At 33.7% G+C, this 14,869-nt stretch overlaps 3 protein-coding genes across 3 annotated transcripts; 2 read left to right on the top strand and 1 right to left on the bottom strand.

The window, feature by feature from the left end:
- The first annotated feature begins 1,177 nt into the window (after positions 1-1,177).
- On the top strand, positions 1,178-6,231 carry LOC126969007 (uncharacterized). The gene is made up of 3 exons (XM_050814272.1): positions 1,178-1,535; positions 2,620-2,749; positions 5,976-6,231. The coding sequence occupies exons 1-3, from the start codon at positions 1,237-1,239 to the stop codon at positions 6,180-6,182; spliced, it is 636 nt and encodes a 211-aa protein (XP_050670229.1). The 5' UTR covers positions 1,178-1,236; the 3' UTR covers positions 6,183-6,231.
- LOC126968978 (neuroguidin) lies at positions 6,192-9,890 on the bottom strand. Its single transcript, XM_050814238.1, has 2 exons — positions 9,724-9,890; positions 6,192-9,632 (listed from the first exon to the last, which is right to left on the bottom strand). The coding sequence occupies exons 1-2, from the start codon at positions 9,730-9,732 to the stop codon at positions 8,754-8,756; spliced, it is 888 nt and encodes a 295-aa protein (XP_050670195.1). The 5' UTR covers positions 9,733-9,890; the 3' UTR covers positions 6,192-8,753.
- A 2,488-nt stretch (positions 9,891-12,378) lies between these two features.
- LOC126968989 (carbonyl reductase [NADPH] 3-like) lies at positions 12,379-13,430 on the top strand. Its single transcript, XM_050814253.1, has one exon. It carries the CDS (start codon positions 12,512-12,514, stop codon positions 13,334-13,336), a length of 825 nt encoding a protein of 274 aa, XP_050670210.1. The 5' UTR covers positions 12,379-12,511; the 3' UTR covers positions 13,337-13,430.
- Positions 13,431-14,869: the final 1,439 nt, after the last annotated feature.

Raw genomic sequence — 14,869 nt, 5'->3', positions numbered from 1 at the left:
GTACAATCCCATGGCCAGCTCGATCACCTGATCTTAATCCATTGGATTATTTTTTATGGGGATATTTTAAAGAATCCGTATATGAAACCGTTAACGATAACGAAAGACAGCTAAGACAAAAACTGAATGTGGTGAGTGAAAAAGTCAAAAATAATGAAAGGGCGTTAAAAAGTTTAAAAAGAAATTTTATAAGAAGATGCCGGCTATGCCTTAGAGTAAGAGGAAGACATTTCGAACATTTATTATAAGAAATAAATAAAAAAATTCTAACTATTTACTTTTGTTTTATTGTAAATTCCGCCAAGAAATTGCTATCTAATGTTGATTTAAAATAATTATTGTCTTTTATTGTTTCACAATAATGATTAATTATACCTTTTTGGAATCAGTATGAACTGCAGATGTTTTTTAAATAATGGTCCGCAAGGCTGTCATACATTTTTTTTGCACTAGCTTGCTTCAAACATCACGTTGCAAATTTAGTTATTTGATATTTGCGCATGTTTTGGTTTTTAATTTTTAATTTGGCAATATTTATTCACAAAAATGGATTTAATTGTGAAGACACATGTTTCCTCAGCCACCTTAAGTTAAGAAACAGGGCAAAATAAAAATAAAAAATATTTTTTTTCAACTTTTGTGTTGATAAGGGTAGAATTTTCAAAATAATGCTTAAAAAATCATATCTTTTGAACTACTGGCCCTAGAACAGTAAAATTTGGTGTTTTCGAGAGATGATGACCACCCCTATCACGGGTATCCCGTTGGTCCACTGATTACGGGACACCCTGTATATAGATAATACATAGTATATACTATATTATACATTGTGTGTATATAGTGTTATTGGATATCGTAGAGTATAATTAATCAAAATAAAAAAGTATTAAATAATTTGATGGTAGTGGCTAGTGAAATCCACCCAAATTCATTTTATTTCGTTTTTTGTATGGGTATAACATTAGTTCCATACCCCGGTACCTTGTTTTAATTCTATTTGTTTCCTACTACAAAGTACAACTTCAAAGTCCATTCTGTTTCTTCAGGTTTCCTCGATATTGAACCTTCGTAGTGAAATAATATAACATATTTCTGTCATTTTGATAGTTTTTGATTGGATGTTTGACGCGAAATACCTATATTATATTGTTTATAACACTGCCATTATTTAAGTACTTGTAATATTTTTACTTCATTATACCTATAATATTATCTAAATTATTTCAATACAACAAAATGAGAACGAAAAATCCTATGGCCAAAAAACCCCAACAAATACTATTCTCCAAAAATACATATGGTCCCAAAGTTAAAGTAGAAAATTGGGACTATGAAATTCTTGCAGAAAAGAAGGATAATTATGTATATCGTGACCAATTGAGTAACCACTTAAGTACATATACGCGGTGGGGAAGTGAAGATCAAGGAGTGCGAACTACAGAGACTCTGAGTATGTTAGAGGAGGTCTATGGGAAAACATCGCCAATATATGCTTTCAAACCTTTAGTAAACTTTACCTCTTACCCATGTACCGAGTAAGTTATATAATATTCACGTAAAAAGTGTAAAATCTTACTAACTAGTTAGTAGGTTGGTAACTGGTGGTAGTTAGATTTGGTGAGTTTAGAAGCGTGCTACCTGAGCACGAGTATTCTGAGCACTCCAGGAGGTTAACATATTGCAGTATCGCTCACTCATTTATTAATTTTTTCTTGCTGGAAATAGACCTTATTTAAATAATTATTCGTAACACGAAAAATATACTCAATAAAAAAAATCAAACTAATTTCCAAACCAAACACATCAGCGAACTAGACGTGCAAAATTTGGCAACACGTGCATTATGGTTATTTTAGTATTATGACGTAATAAAATTATTTATTTTAAGGTAGGTATCTATTTAACTATTTAGTATATATTCATGGATGTTAAGTTTGATCAGGTGACTCGTACGAGAGCCTTCTCTTAAAAATACTAGAGGAATCCAGCCGAATCACAGGAGCCAAGCCTTTTAGAAACTTGTACCTACGCGCTTTGTCGTATCGTCCTGGTAACACTGCAAAAGTAAGCTCATACCACAGCTTTTTTATACGTGCATGAAAGTTCTTTGAAAACCGCACTTAAACCGTTAAGGAAGGCCAGACCCTTCCTTAACATCCAGATGGTGGGGATGATAATCTAATTTGTGTCGTGCGAAGGTGGGATCTGGCCAAAAATGGCTATAAATGTAAAATTCTACATCTTAAATATACATTTTTTTTATTTAGTGGCACGGGATGCAAGTCCATAGGCCATATCTTTTGTTGGCCGGCCTGTGTTACCAACATAACTCAACAAACAAAAATACCGATCTCTGGAAATAAAAGAATTATGGACTAGTGAAATAGCGATACATTATATTATTATGAATTTTTGGCACACTCAGAATCCAGGTAGCAAGCACCTTTCTTAACCAAGGCCCTATATTATTCTTATTAAATTGTAGAGTAAGTTTGTATGCAAAGTAGCGGGTTACATCAATCCACAATAATTATTATAATTGAAGTCACTTAATATGCGTATCACAGTGTCCCAGTTTGCACGTATATTTGTGTATTTTTTATGTTTCTATTTTTACAGCACACCAGGTAGAAACAAATTAATGAAAAATGCCGAATTAGCACAGCTTCATGCTAATTACGGCGTCATGGACTACCTTACAACACAACAAGACGATTTTAGAAACCCGCGCCCGGGAGTACTTAAGCCAGTTAGTACATTATTTCTCATAAACACAACACAGAATCATTGTTATTGTAATTATTTTCTGATTGAATTCTCACGATAGGTTTTACTATCCCATATTTTTGGTAGATCTCATATCACTGTTTCTTATTTTGTTATTACCTTATGCTGCATTTACACACGATTATGGACGCTTGTGGAAATTTCCTAATTATTTCGGCTGTATAGATCAAATCATCTTAGAATAAAAGGCCCTAAAAATCTATATCTAAGAAAATATAACTAAGATAATTAACATTGTCTAAAACAAAATCTAGATGTCTTCCCGGCTCTAAAATTATACTGCTGAATGTAAACCTGCGTCATCGCCTAAGGCTTTAAATCGTTTAGGCTGGGGCATATCCATATCGTATCTTAGCGCCTCAAAGGGATTATTTTAGGTGCTGATTTCAGCAAGAATTTAATGCATATTTGGTGTTTTGGCGTCAAAATGGCGTATATTCCAAAAGCCAATACAAACTTATACAAAGGCAATAAAAATTGCCTGTCGCACTACTAAAACTTCAAATCATCATTATAAAATTCGGCGATACCACCAATCAACCCCAAACAGAAACATATTACAGCACTGGTCGATGATATACTGGTCATTTTTAGTCTTACCGCTGACGACATGATCTCTTCAGTTCGTGTCACACAAAAGAACTGTTCTTTTGATCTGTTCTGAAAGAAACACCTTACTACACTGCTCTCTAAACTACAGCACAGAATCAGACTTATCTACTTCGTCTTGCAAGCGGATCTCCAGTATAAGTTGAGTTCGAAAAAAAAATCTAGTTATGCCGTCTATACATATAAATATATGGAAATGCATAAAGGCAATTATATATTTTCTCAAAATTGATTCCTGTAGAATTATTTTTGATGTTATTTCTAATATACTAGATACTACTACCACTTCGTAAACTTCTTTTCGCGCTATTTTTAATGAAATATACAATATTGTACTGTCATTGCTATTGCCATAAAATAATTATAATCTAGTCCCAGGCTGTCGGCTCACCTAGATATTCAGATGTGGAGTAGTATTAGACTTACTACAGAGCCATTTTATATATAACATTTTATTTTTTTTATGAAAATAAGGGACGAGACGAGCAGGACGTTGAGCTGATGGTAATTGATAAAACCTGCCCATTACAATGCAGTGCCGCTCAGGATTCTTTAAAAACCCAATAATTCTGACCGGCACAACAATTGGACTTAATTCCAGAAAAACGTTCCGAACCACAATCATGTCGAAATTGAGTTAAGAACTTATAACTGGTCATGTGATTCATATTAACAGACTAACAAAAAATGGCAGCCCTATTGTCACTCTTTAAATGACATCATGACGTAGTAGCCCAACCCACATGTATAGAATACACTAATATTTATTAAACTTTAAACACGAATTAAAGTTTTAGTTAAAATGTGATGTTTGTGGCTTGGAACGTTTTTCAGGAACTACGTCGAATTGCGCTCGTCATCTTGAGACACAACATGTTAAGTTTCATTTACAAGCAATCCCTAATTTCTAGTGTTATAATAATGAAAATCACTATTATGAGCAAAAATAGCATAGTACCAAAATGCAGCCAGTTTTTATGCTAAGTCGATGTAGGTTGAAAGTATAATAAAATCATGTCAAATTATTGTCTATGTCTACTTCAGGATTTCACTTTAGCCAAATTTCTCTTTTGAAATTTACTAGCAATTCACTATTCAGTCAAATTATGAAATGTCAAGTGACAGTGTCATTAGTTATGTCAATTTTAATGTTTAAATGTTTGTTAACATCGTACCTAATGAAACGAGGTCGAAAAGGATTTATAATTAATCCTTTAGTTACCATCTAAACATCGCCCATAACATCATGGCCGACAACGAAGAGTCGATACAGGTACAACAACAACAACAATTGGAAGAGCAACCACAACAGCATTCCGAAGACCAACCACAACAGCATTCCAAAGAGCAGCCCCAAGCGCAAAAGTTATCAGAAGAGCTGCCTCAACAAGAACAGCAGAAATCTGATGAGCAGTCTAAACAAGAAGACCAGCCCGTTGATGCGCCAAAACAAAAACAGGTCATAGTCGAAAAAGTTACTGGCACGGTAAAATGGTTTAATGTCAAGTGCGGATTCGGCTTTATTACTAGAGATGATACGAAAGAGGATGTTTTTGTGCACCAGACCGCGATCTCCCGCAGCAACCCGCTCCACGCTTCACGCTCCGTAGGTGACGGAGAACCAGTAGAGTTCTCCGTGGTTGAGGGCGACAAAGGCCTCGAGGCGGCTGGTGTAACCGGGCCCGGAGGTGAGCTTGTCAAAGGCTCTCAGCACGCGGCAGAAAAGCGTCGTGCTCATCCTCCAGATGAGCATATTCCAGTCCAACGGTTTAATCCCTTGCGCGGCCGCTTTCGTGGCTCACCTCGCGCCTCTAACCGTTGGCAGGCGACAACGCAGCAAAGGGGATGGCGCAAGACGCGTGGGTGGGCCACAGCAGGCAGGCAACAAGATTGTTAACACATCTGCTACATTAGACTATGCAATAACTGTGACTATAACGGTGAATGCTGTGCCTAAGGCTTCATAGCAAACCAATAAAGTTTTACAAACATTACTTGTGTTTTCCATCTATGGACAGAGACATGTATTGATGAAATAAACAGTGCACTTTTTTGGATTTTAGGACCAAATAATTAAATTAAAAAACTTTCAAAACTGTATCATAAATAATGCCACCACTGTTTCATCTATATGACTATGATTAAAATATTATTCAAAGGATATATTTTGTGTTATTTTGGGCAGTTAAAAAATTCCCCTTTTTTATATTATATTTTTAATACACTAGTTTTTGCTGAATCATGTTTAAAGTTTCACCCTAATAATGTTAGTTTGTAACTAGTGGATGGCGCCTTTTTGCCGTGAAGCAGTACTGTGTTTCACTATGAAGGGCGCCATAGCTAGTGAAATTACTGGTAAAATGAGATGTAACATCTTATGACAGCCTTGTCAGTTATGTGACCAGCGCAATTGTAGTGCCTATCAGAATTTTTCAAGAATCCTGAGTGGCACTGCATTGTGATGGGACGGGGGTTAATCAATTACCATGAGCTGAACGCTCCGCTCTCCCTTATTTTCATATAAAAATAGTTTTTGATACAATAGTTTGTACTTCAATAATTTATTTTATTTTTTATAGCTAACCATGTCATCTCCAATATGGCTGTTAAATCGTGTAATTCGTTCGGATTTAACACACAACCATGGAACAGCACCTCCAAAGGGAGACTATCAATGTTTGGACACCCACACCCCTATTGGACATATTAGAGATATGAGACATTATAGATACCAATCCTTCAATCCTGCCACATGTCTTCAAGACTTCCCTGCACTTAAACAATGAAACAGGAAATAATTTTACTAAAATTTATTGTAATACATACAAAACTTACTAATCATAAACATGTTAAAATAAGAATGCAAAAATGAGAAACAAAAACATAAAATCAAAGGAAAGTAAAAATTAATTAAATTGTAAAACGACAAGGTAACAAAAATACATTTTTCACTATTGAATTATGAATAGTATTTCAACAATTTTTGACAACACCTCATAACTATTTCTTTATTATTAGACAAGTAATTCAGAGCTAGGAATGTGTATATACTTTTTGTAAAAATTTAAGGGTGACACAGAATAACATTCAATCATAAATCACATGATAATATACTATTGGTTATTTGAAACAAAATTAATTTTCATTCCAGATCACCCTAACTAACAGTAATACAATATAAAACTAAGGTAAATGTTTTTGTTGAGATATAAAAACAATAGTAATTACAATAATGAAAATTCATTAATTTTTATACTTCAAACAAAATTATTTGTTTCATACATATAATAAATATATCAGTTTTAGTACAATTGTAGTCACTCAAATATTTGCATATTAGGCCAAAGGGCAAGGCAATTATAGCTATGAATAATAAAATACAAACTGTTGTCATAATTTTCTGCATATTTTTTGATAAACATTTTGATAGACCAAGATCTGTAATAATAGACTGGTATAGCTAACAAATCTATATTAAATTAATATAATACATCCGTACATGTATTTTTTATGACAAAGCTAATTTTGAAAATGTTTTTTGGGGTCCAGTAACTCGTGCTGTTACTGGACTCACTACTTGGAAAAAAAAATGAAAAGAAATACAAAATTTATCTGGATTTTACCAACTGCACCTGAACTCCTATTATCATCAATTTCGTTTTGGATTGAGGACAACACCTGGCATATCTGCTAGCTAATTTATTATAGTTTTTGATAAACAACTGACAATTTTACATAGCTGCTTGTTAAGGTACAATAATTTGTATACTATAATGTATCATTAATTAGTCATATAATATGAATCAAATAAACTTTGTGAAAATTTAATCAATCATATATTTTATGTACATAAACAAGACATGCTATATTACTATGAAAGTGCTGCAAAAAATACCCTTTCTCACTTTTTTTCTTACACATATGCAAGATTGAGTAAATACTGAGTATCTATCAATCAATCTCATGTAACTATATCATTGTGAGAAGTCTATTTATTATTAAGTAATAATTATTACTTAATTTATTTAATTTTAATTATTACTTTATTATATTAACCTTTTTACACTGAGCCATTAAAAAAAACCTTTTCACAATATAGTTTTAAAACTAGCTATTTACTTGAGATGGCTGTTACATATCCACTCACATGCCCTAAGTCAGAATCAAGAATTAGAGAAAATAACATTATCATTGGTCTATGCACCTATGAAAATGTTTGAGCACAGCCATCTTCATCCAAATGGTCAGTATATTTAAACAATTAAAAAATTGTTTGTATTCAACATATTCCCCAAAGCAAATGCTACACTTGGACTAGTTTAATTAAATCTTCAGAAAACACTTAGGAGTAAATTAATGCAATATCTATGTGTACCCTGTATTTTATTAAGTATGAAACATTTTTACACACTTTTTATTAGCTTCAACTGTACGTATTTTTGTTTGTAACAGACTCATTTGGGCACAATTTGACCCACAATTAACGGCCAGATTTTGTTAAAACTTCATAATCTATGAATTTGCTGGACCAATGACAAAAGATTATTTTGTAAAAAATTATTATATTTTTCAATTTGCAAAATAATATTTTTGTTAATTAATTTATATAATTTTCATCTATTGTTTTTAGTTTGGTTTTTGATAACAAAGTGTGTTTTTCAACTATTAATTTAAAAGGAATGTAAAATTTAACAATGTTTATGGTTATACAAATTATTTAAGTTTTCTTCAGTGTTAATTCCGCCAATATTTGTCTTTAAAACAACACTCGCCAAAATCTGGCACGAGACTCTAATCTAGTCTTGTGCCAGATTTTGGCGAGACAACACGTCCTGAGGATGCCTCGTGTAGAGGCGAAACACGTGTCGAATTGTTTTAAAGACAAATATTGGCGGAATTAACACTGAAGAAAACTTAAATAATTTGTATAATCATGGATTTCCGCAAAGTAACGCCTAATTCAATAAATGTTTATGGTGTCTATACATATGCCAACATTTTATTCATTTGTCATTTATTATATTTAACTTTACTTATTTATTAGTGTTTCATTCCTCTAAGTTGTGATTAAAAAAAGAATAATAAATTCTCAGTTGATACTTGTTTGATACCTCTATATATATTTTTAGTATGCCTGTGTATGCTATATTTGAAAGTTCACAAGAACTGAATTTAAAAATCAAGTTATTTGAATGCAAAATGAACTTTAGTTTTATACATGAACTACATATTGTAATAAATTAAAATTATAAAAAATATAGTGTGTTATTTTGTTTCATTTATATAATATGTCCATTCAATAATACATTTATTTGAGTAGGTACAGGTCTAATCTGCAACAGTTTTTAGATTAAATATTAATGTGTTTTCCTTCTTTTAAAACCTTTGCCTTTTTTTGTTTTTAATTTATGTTTCTTAGGCATAATCCTTTTTCCTGTAACTTCATCAGCCAACATACCAACAGTTGTTAATTTTTTCCTACGATTTTTATCTGCCTTTGTCACAGGGAGACGTGTGAGATAATTTTCTTCATAGTCAGTCCTCTCCTGTTCATATTTAGATACTGAATGTTTAACATGGTTCCCTGTACTCACCTCAACTGGTGCTTCAGAATATTCTTCTCGTAGTTCTCTCATGACACTAGAGTTTAAGAACTGTTTTCTAGCATTTTCTTTCTTCTTCTCATTATCTGCTTTAGAAATACTTTCATCATAATGTACAGCTGCCAATTTTGGAGGTACATAAACATTACTTTTGCTATTCTTTGTTTTGTCCCCAGTATCAGACTCTTCACTAGATTCATCATCACTATTTTCAATTTTACTTACCAAATTAGCAGGATTGGCATGATAGGACTGTGGGTCATTTTCAGAAGTAGCTCCAGTAACTGCAGTTTTAACAAGTTTGTCTATTTGATATTTAAGTTTAGAATCTATAGGACGAATCTTCTCAAGTACCGTTCTTATCTCTATAAGTCTATCTACAGAGGGATCTGATTCAATTTTTTCCCCAGAGCATTTTCTTAAAATAATGTAAGTCAAATTAATCAAGTAACTTAGAAGCATTTGATATTTCATCTCTAGAAAACTCAATCCTTTATCTGTTGTCATTTCACCATTTTTTACTCGAGTTAACATACTATCAACAAGCGTTGATACTTGTTGTACATTCATGTTCATTTCTTTAAACAATTTTACAGCTTGAATTAAATCTGGCACCTCAGTTTCTTCACTTGCCTGCAAATAACACGTTTTTTTAATAATTAATGCAGGTACTAAAAACCATGTGGACATAAAAGAGTGATAATCGAGAAAATATATTTAATACCTGAACCATGGCGATTCTTGTAATCCCGTAAAATCGTAGGCAATAATGTACGTTGCGACGTTCTAAAGGATATAAGGATCTAAGAAAAAATCTGTCGACAAAATCTAAAAAGAAATAAACAACAAGCTTTTTGTACAGAGTAGGAACATACTAATGCAGAGAATACTTGAATAGTGAGGTAGTAGTATTCTGTGCTAGTGACTATTATAAAGTAGGTATTCTGTAGTAGTGACTAGTGACGACGAATAGTTAACTCAGATAGAGAATATATTTTCTCTAAATACAGACAAACTAGTTAGACTCAGAGATAGTGATTAATGTCTACTGAGTCTTACAATGGGGCCCCCATATTGAAGAATTGGCGAACAGACTTAGTTCTGCAGCATACGCTGTTAAAAAGATTAGACAATTAACTGACATAGATACGGCGCGACTTGTATACTTTAGTTACTTCCATAGTATTATGTGCTATGGTATATTGCTGTGGGGCAGCACTGCCGATATTAATACAATATTTGTGCTGCAGAAGAGGGCTAATTGCGCTATTTATAACCTAGGTCCTAAGGAATCATTGAGAGCAAAATTCAAAGAAATTAACATCTTGACTGTTGCTTCTCAGTATATTCTTGATAATGTAATGTATGTTCATAGGCACATAAGTGAATTTGCCAGAAACTGTCATAACCATAATGTTAACACCAGGAACAGACATAAGCTTATAATGCCTACTACTCGACTAAGTCGAGTTAACAAGTCTTTTGTGGGGTTGTATGTATGTATATGCTTTTACAACAGGATCCCAGAGAATGTTCAAAACAAAAGTATTACGTTATTCAAAAGAATTGTTAAAAAACGTTTGTGTGGTAAAGGTTACTATAACATAAATGACTTTCTTAATGATACCACAGATTGGGAATGGAGCGACCACCCTCAGGCTATTAAATAATAAGTTTAATTGTACAATGTTACTTTGTAAATGTTATTTTAATTGTAAAACATATTTTTGATGAAAAAAAAGCCCGCTGAGTTTGTTGCGCCCATTCTTCTCAGGCCTGAGGCATTCATTTTGGAATGGGTGGTAGTTTTTTGACTTTCAATAAGTGATTTCACATCCTATTTTGAATAAAAATATTTGAATTTTGAATTTGAATTTTGAAATTTTACTACTGTATGATTGACTCATTTCCTTAAGGTCCCTAAATTGTATTGGTTCGAGAAAACAGCAGCCGGTTATTGATTCAACAAAGTGGCTGTGCCAGGCAAGAAATTTCTTTCAAAACGCGCGGTAGGAATGCCAAATGTCAACGTGATGGTATTTAGCATTTTTACGTAATGTCCAGTGGTGCAATTTGCCGGCTGGAATCAACCCGAGCAGTTTCTCTGAGCACTCCCCGTGATAAATGGGGTAGAACCGTAAAAGATACAGAGAGCCTATCATTACTTGCAGCAGTTTTATTGCAGGATACGTGCAGTAGCACATAGGTACAGTTTTTAACAGAATTGCGCTGAGTAGTAGGTTTTTTTTATGTAAATTAGGGACAAGACGATACGTTCAGCTGATGGTAATTGATACGCCCTGCCCATTACAATGCAGTGCCGCTCAGGATTCTTGAAAAACCCCAAAAATTCTTAGCGGCACTACAGCTGCGCTCGCCACTAGCTACGGTGCCCTTCAGACCGAAACACAGTAATGCTTACACATTTCTGCTTCACGGCAGAAATAGGCGCCGTTGTGGTACCCTTTAACCTAGCCGACATCCTGTGTAACGGAGCCATCCACTGGTAAATAGTAGTGAGAGTATAGCATACAGCTATCTGTAATGAAAGCCTCAATACAGAAGCCTCGAAGTTGACAATACGAAGACGATCCTTCACTATAATATGCTTGTTCGTGTTACAGAGTACTTTATAATATACTGATAATCTAGATCAAGGAAATGACATTATGAATATACAATTTTTTTTATATTTATCATTACCACCACTTCTGAAAATTGTTAAAGTATTTCTGTATTAAGCCAAACTGAGATGATATTATCGAGTTTTATGTAGGTTTGTACATTTTGTAGTACAAGGCCAACCGTTTTCTTAGTCCTCAGGTAAATTTCTCTGACAGTCGAAATAATGTTTGCTAATAATAAAAATTGGTGTCGAGAGTGCGGGATACACTCAGCACCTTTGTGTGTTTTGGCACATGTAAGATTAATAATGATTAAATATCATGGAATTGAAATGAAACTGGTACTAAGCGGATATACACCGAGTGCATAAATACGAAATGTAGTAAGTTGCTAAACTATGCTGTGTTTAGGTGGAGTTGATGTTCATTAATTAAAACATAATATATCATGCTTTTTGCAAAACACGACGTACATTGTTGTGATTTTCTATTAAATTCTGTTTCACTTAAGTGAGTAGTTTGTTTTGTGGCAAGCTTGTGCCACTAACATCTTCCTTAGGAATACTCTCAACTTATGTTTTTACGTTAAAGTAGGCTATATCCTATTTTAAGCATCTATCAGACATCAGTGGGTAGTGAGTTTTTTTCTTTGGCACTGTATAGTATGCGCATTCTGTCATCTGTGGTGAGTTCTTTGACTAGATGAAACAGGGAGTCTGGAAACTTCAAACTAGAAACTTCAAACTTCAAAAAACACTGTGATGTGACTATTGACTAGCTTTACACTACAAAATGACCGGGTTATAAGGTGTTGTTTAATGTTTTGTTACATTTATTAGAGTTCATAATAATTATTATAGCTTAAAAATTTTATTTGTATATAATATAATGGCAACCAAAGTAGCTATAGTCACAGGAGGCAACCGTGGTATAGGTTTTGAAATTGTTAAGGGTCTATGTCTTAAGTATGATGGTATTGTGTACCTCACAGCTAGAGATGAGGATAGGGGCAAGAAAGCCGTCCAAAAACTTGAACAGATGGGATTAAAACCGGTATTTCATAAACTTGATGTGACAAGCCATAAGAGCATAGAAGAATTTGCTGCACACATTCAAACTAATAACCAAGGAATAGACATTCTAGTAAACAATGCAGGTATTCTTGATTTCGATAAATCTGTGTCATCATATGAAGATTCAAAAAAGTTGCTCGACACGAATTTCTACAGCCTCTTGAAAATATCAGATATTTTATATCCCCTGCTATTAAATACAGCTAGAATTATAAACTTAAGCAGTGATTGGGGTTTGTTGTCAAATATCAGAAAGCAAACTTGGTTCGATATTCTAGAAAAAGATAATTTATCTGTGGAGGAGATATTACAGTTTGTTGATGATTTTCTACAAGGTGCAAAAAGTGGTAAAAACACATTTATGTCATTTGCTGGTCATTATGGTGATTATAAAGTGTCAAAGGTAGCCATGTCCGCCTTAACCTTTGTACAGCAGAGAGAATTTTTGAAGCTTGGTAGGGACATATCTGTAAACTGTGTACATCCAGGCTTTGTCAAGACAGATATGACAAAAGGAATGGGGGATTTTTCTCCAGAACGTGGTGCTCGGGCTCCATTATACTTGGCATTGGAAGCCCCACAGTCTCTTAAGGGTACATTTGTTTGGCATGACTGTCACCAAGTGAATTGGGATGATTGAAGATATTTATATACATTTTCATTATTGTTTGTAAACTGTGATAATATTTAGTGTCACAACACTTTAAAAGCTAATATATGTTTTTTTAGTTGAATGGTTTATAATATTTTTATTTTCCCTACAATTAGCGTGATGAAAATAACTAAGACTGGTTTAATTAATGGTCTCATTTTATTAATCAGACTGAAAAGATTCCAATAAATGAACTTATTATATTAAATGTGAGCTTTTTATACTACAGCCAAAATAAAATTGTAAACTACAGGCATCTGGCAATTGTTTACAAATATAGAAGTCACATCATGAGTACACACTGTGACACAGACAAGTGTTTAAGTCAAAGAGCTATATGTTGGTAACATATAGAGAAGCTATTCAAAGTATGTCAATAATATCATCACAGTCAATACATGCAGCACTATAGTGTTTAAATACAAGCAATATTTTGCAATGGAAGTGCCGAGAATAAATGGTGTTCACATGTTTTGTACAATGTTCTGTCACAACTTGTCACCAAAGATGGTGTACCAGTTTAATGAATCATTTTGAATTTTAACTGTGGAATTACAATATTATCTCATTACCTATGAATAAGTATTCATTGGAACAACGAAATCAAATAATATTAGTTATTTGACTGTTGAATTGTTATTTATGTTCAGGTTCACAGTTTGAGCCACTCCACATATTCCCACACTGTGAATGTCGAAGCCACATTAAACTGAGGTGTAAGGATTATAGTATAGTCCAGTCAGACGTGAATGTCCATACCCCTATCAATATTTAGTATGTACATATCAATGGTTATAGCACAACTTCGTCATATTTCACATAAAGATTACTTTGAAAGTAGCTCTTACTTCCTGCCTGTTGATGAATAACACACTCACATTGGAAAGATGATACCCACAGGAACTGGTATGTATGTATTTGATTTGGTCTTCCACTTGTCTTAAAGGAAAGTGATAGTTCTTATGGAATATATTATGATGAAGAAAGAACTTCCATATTGTTTTTAAAAGGTGTGACGTAAGCATTGCTGATGACACAAATTTTGACTTGTAGGTGATCATTCATAATTGGATCATTAAAAGAAAAATGAGTATTTGATCCGTGCCGTACGGCAGCTCAAGCACGAATGCATCAAGTGACGATGAGTTGTCTTCTCACTCCCTGTGTGAGGGCGGACGGAGGGTGTCAGCCTGAACCCTATACTCTGGAATTCCTTCTCCCATGACACTGGGAGAGTCTTTTGGTATTGTTTCGGGATTTGTCGCAAAGTTTTTTTGTATTTTTTTTGTTGATATTTTTGTTTTTTAGTAGTAGTAGTTTGTTAGTAGTAGCTTTGTCAGTCAGTCAGTATTTTTTTTCGTTTCCGGGGTCTTGTGGGACGGTTGTCCTCCTCTTCAGTGATGCAGTCCTTAGAATACACCTTCATTTTACGTTTCCCTTCTTCGTCCGTCTTGCATGTAGTGTGGCAATTCCAACCAGGTCTTTTTGCGTGGAACCATCTGCCCGCCGGAACAATATGGT

This window comes from Leptidea sinapis, chromosome 17 (genome assembly GCF_905404315.1).
Source record: "Leptidea sinapis chromosome 17, ilLepSina1.1, whole genome shotgun sequence".
Lineage (NCBI taxonomy): Eukaryota > Metazoa > Arthropoda > Insecta > Lepidoptera > Pieridae > Leptidea > Leptidea sinapis.
The sequence above is the reverse complement of the archived record's forward strand: the minus strand, read 5'-3'. Positions and strand labels throughout refer to the sequence as shown.

Bases quoted from the DNA above. Each gene is read 5' to 3' on its own strand.
- LOC126968989 (XM_050814253.1), top strand. From the start codon at position 12,512: ATGGCAACCAAAGTAGCTATAGTCACAGGAGGCAACCGTGGTATAGGT.
- LOC126969007 (XM_050814272.1), top strand. From the start codon at position 1,237: ATGAGAACGAAAAATCCTATGGCCAAAAAACCCCAACAAATACTATTC. The intron at 1,536-2,619 runs GTAAGTTATATA...CTATTTTTACAG, and splicing joins ACCTCTTACCCATGTACCGA to CACACCAGGTAGAAACAAAT. The intron at 2,750-5,975 runs GTTAGTACATTA...TATTTTTTATAG, and splicing joins GCCCGGGAGTACTTAAGCCA to CTAACCATGTCATCTCCAAT.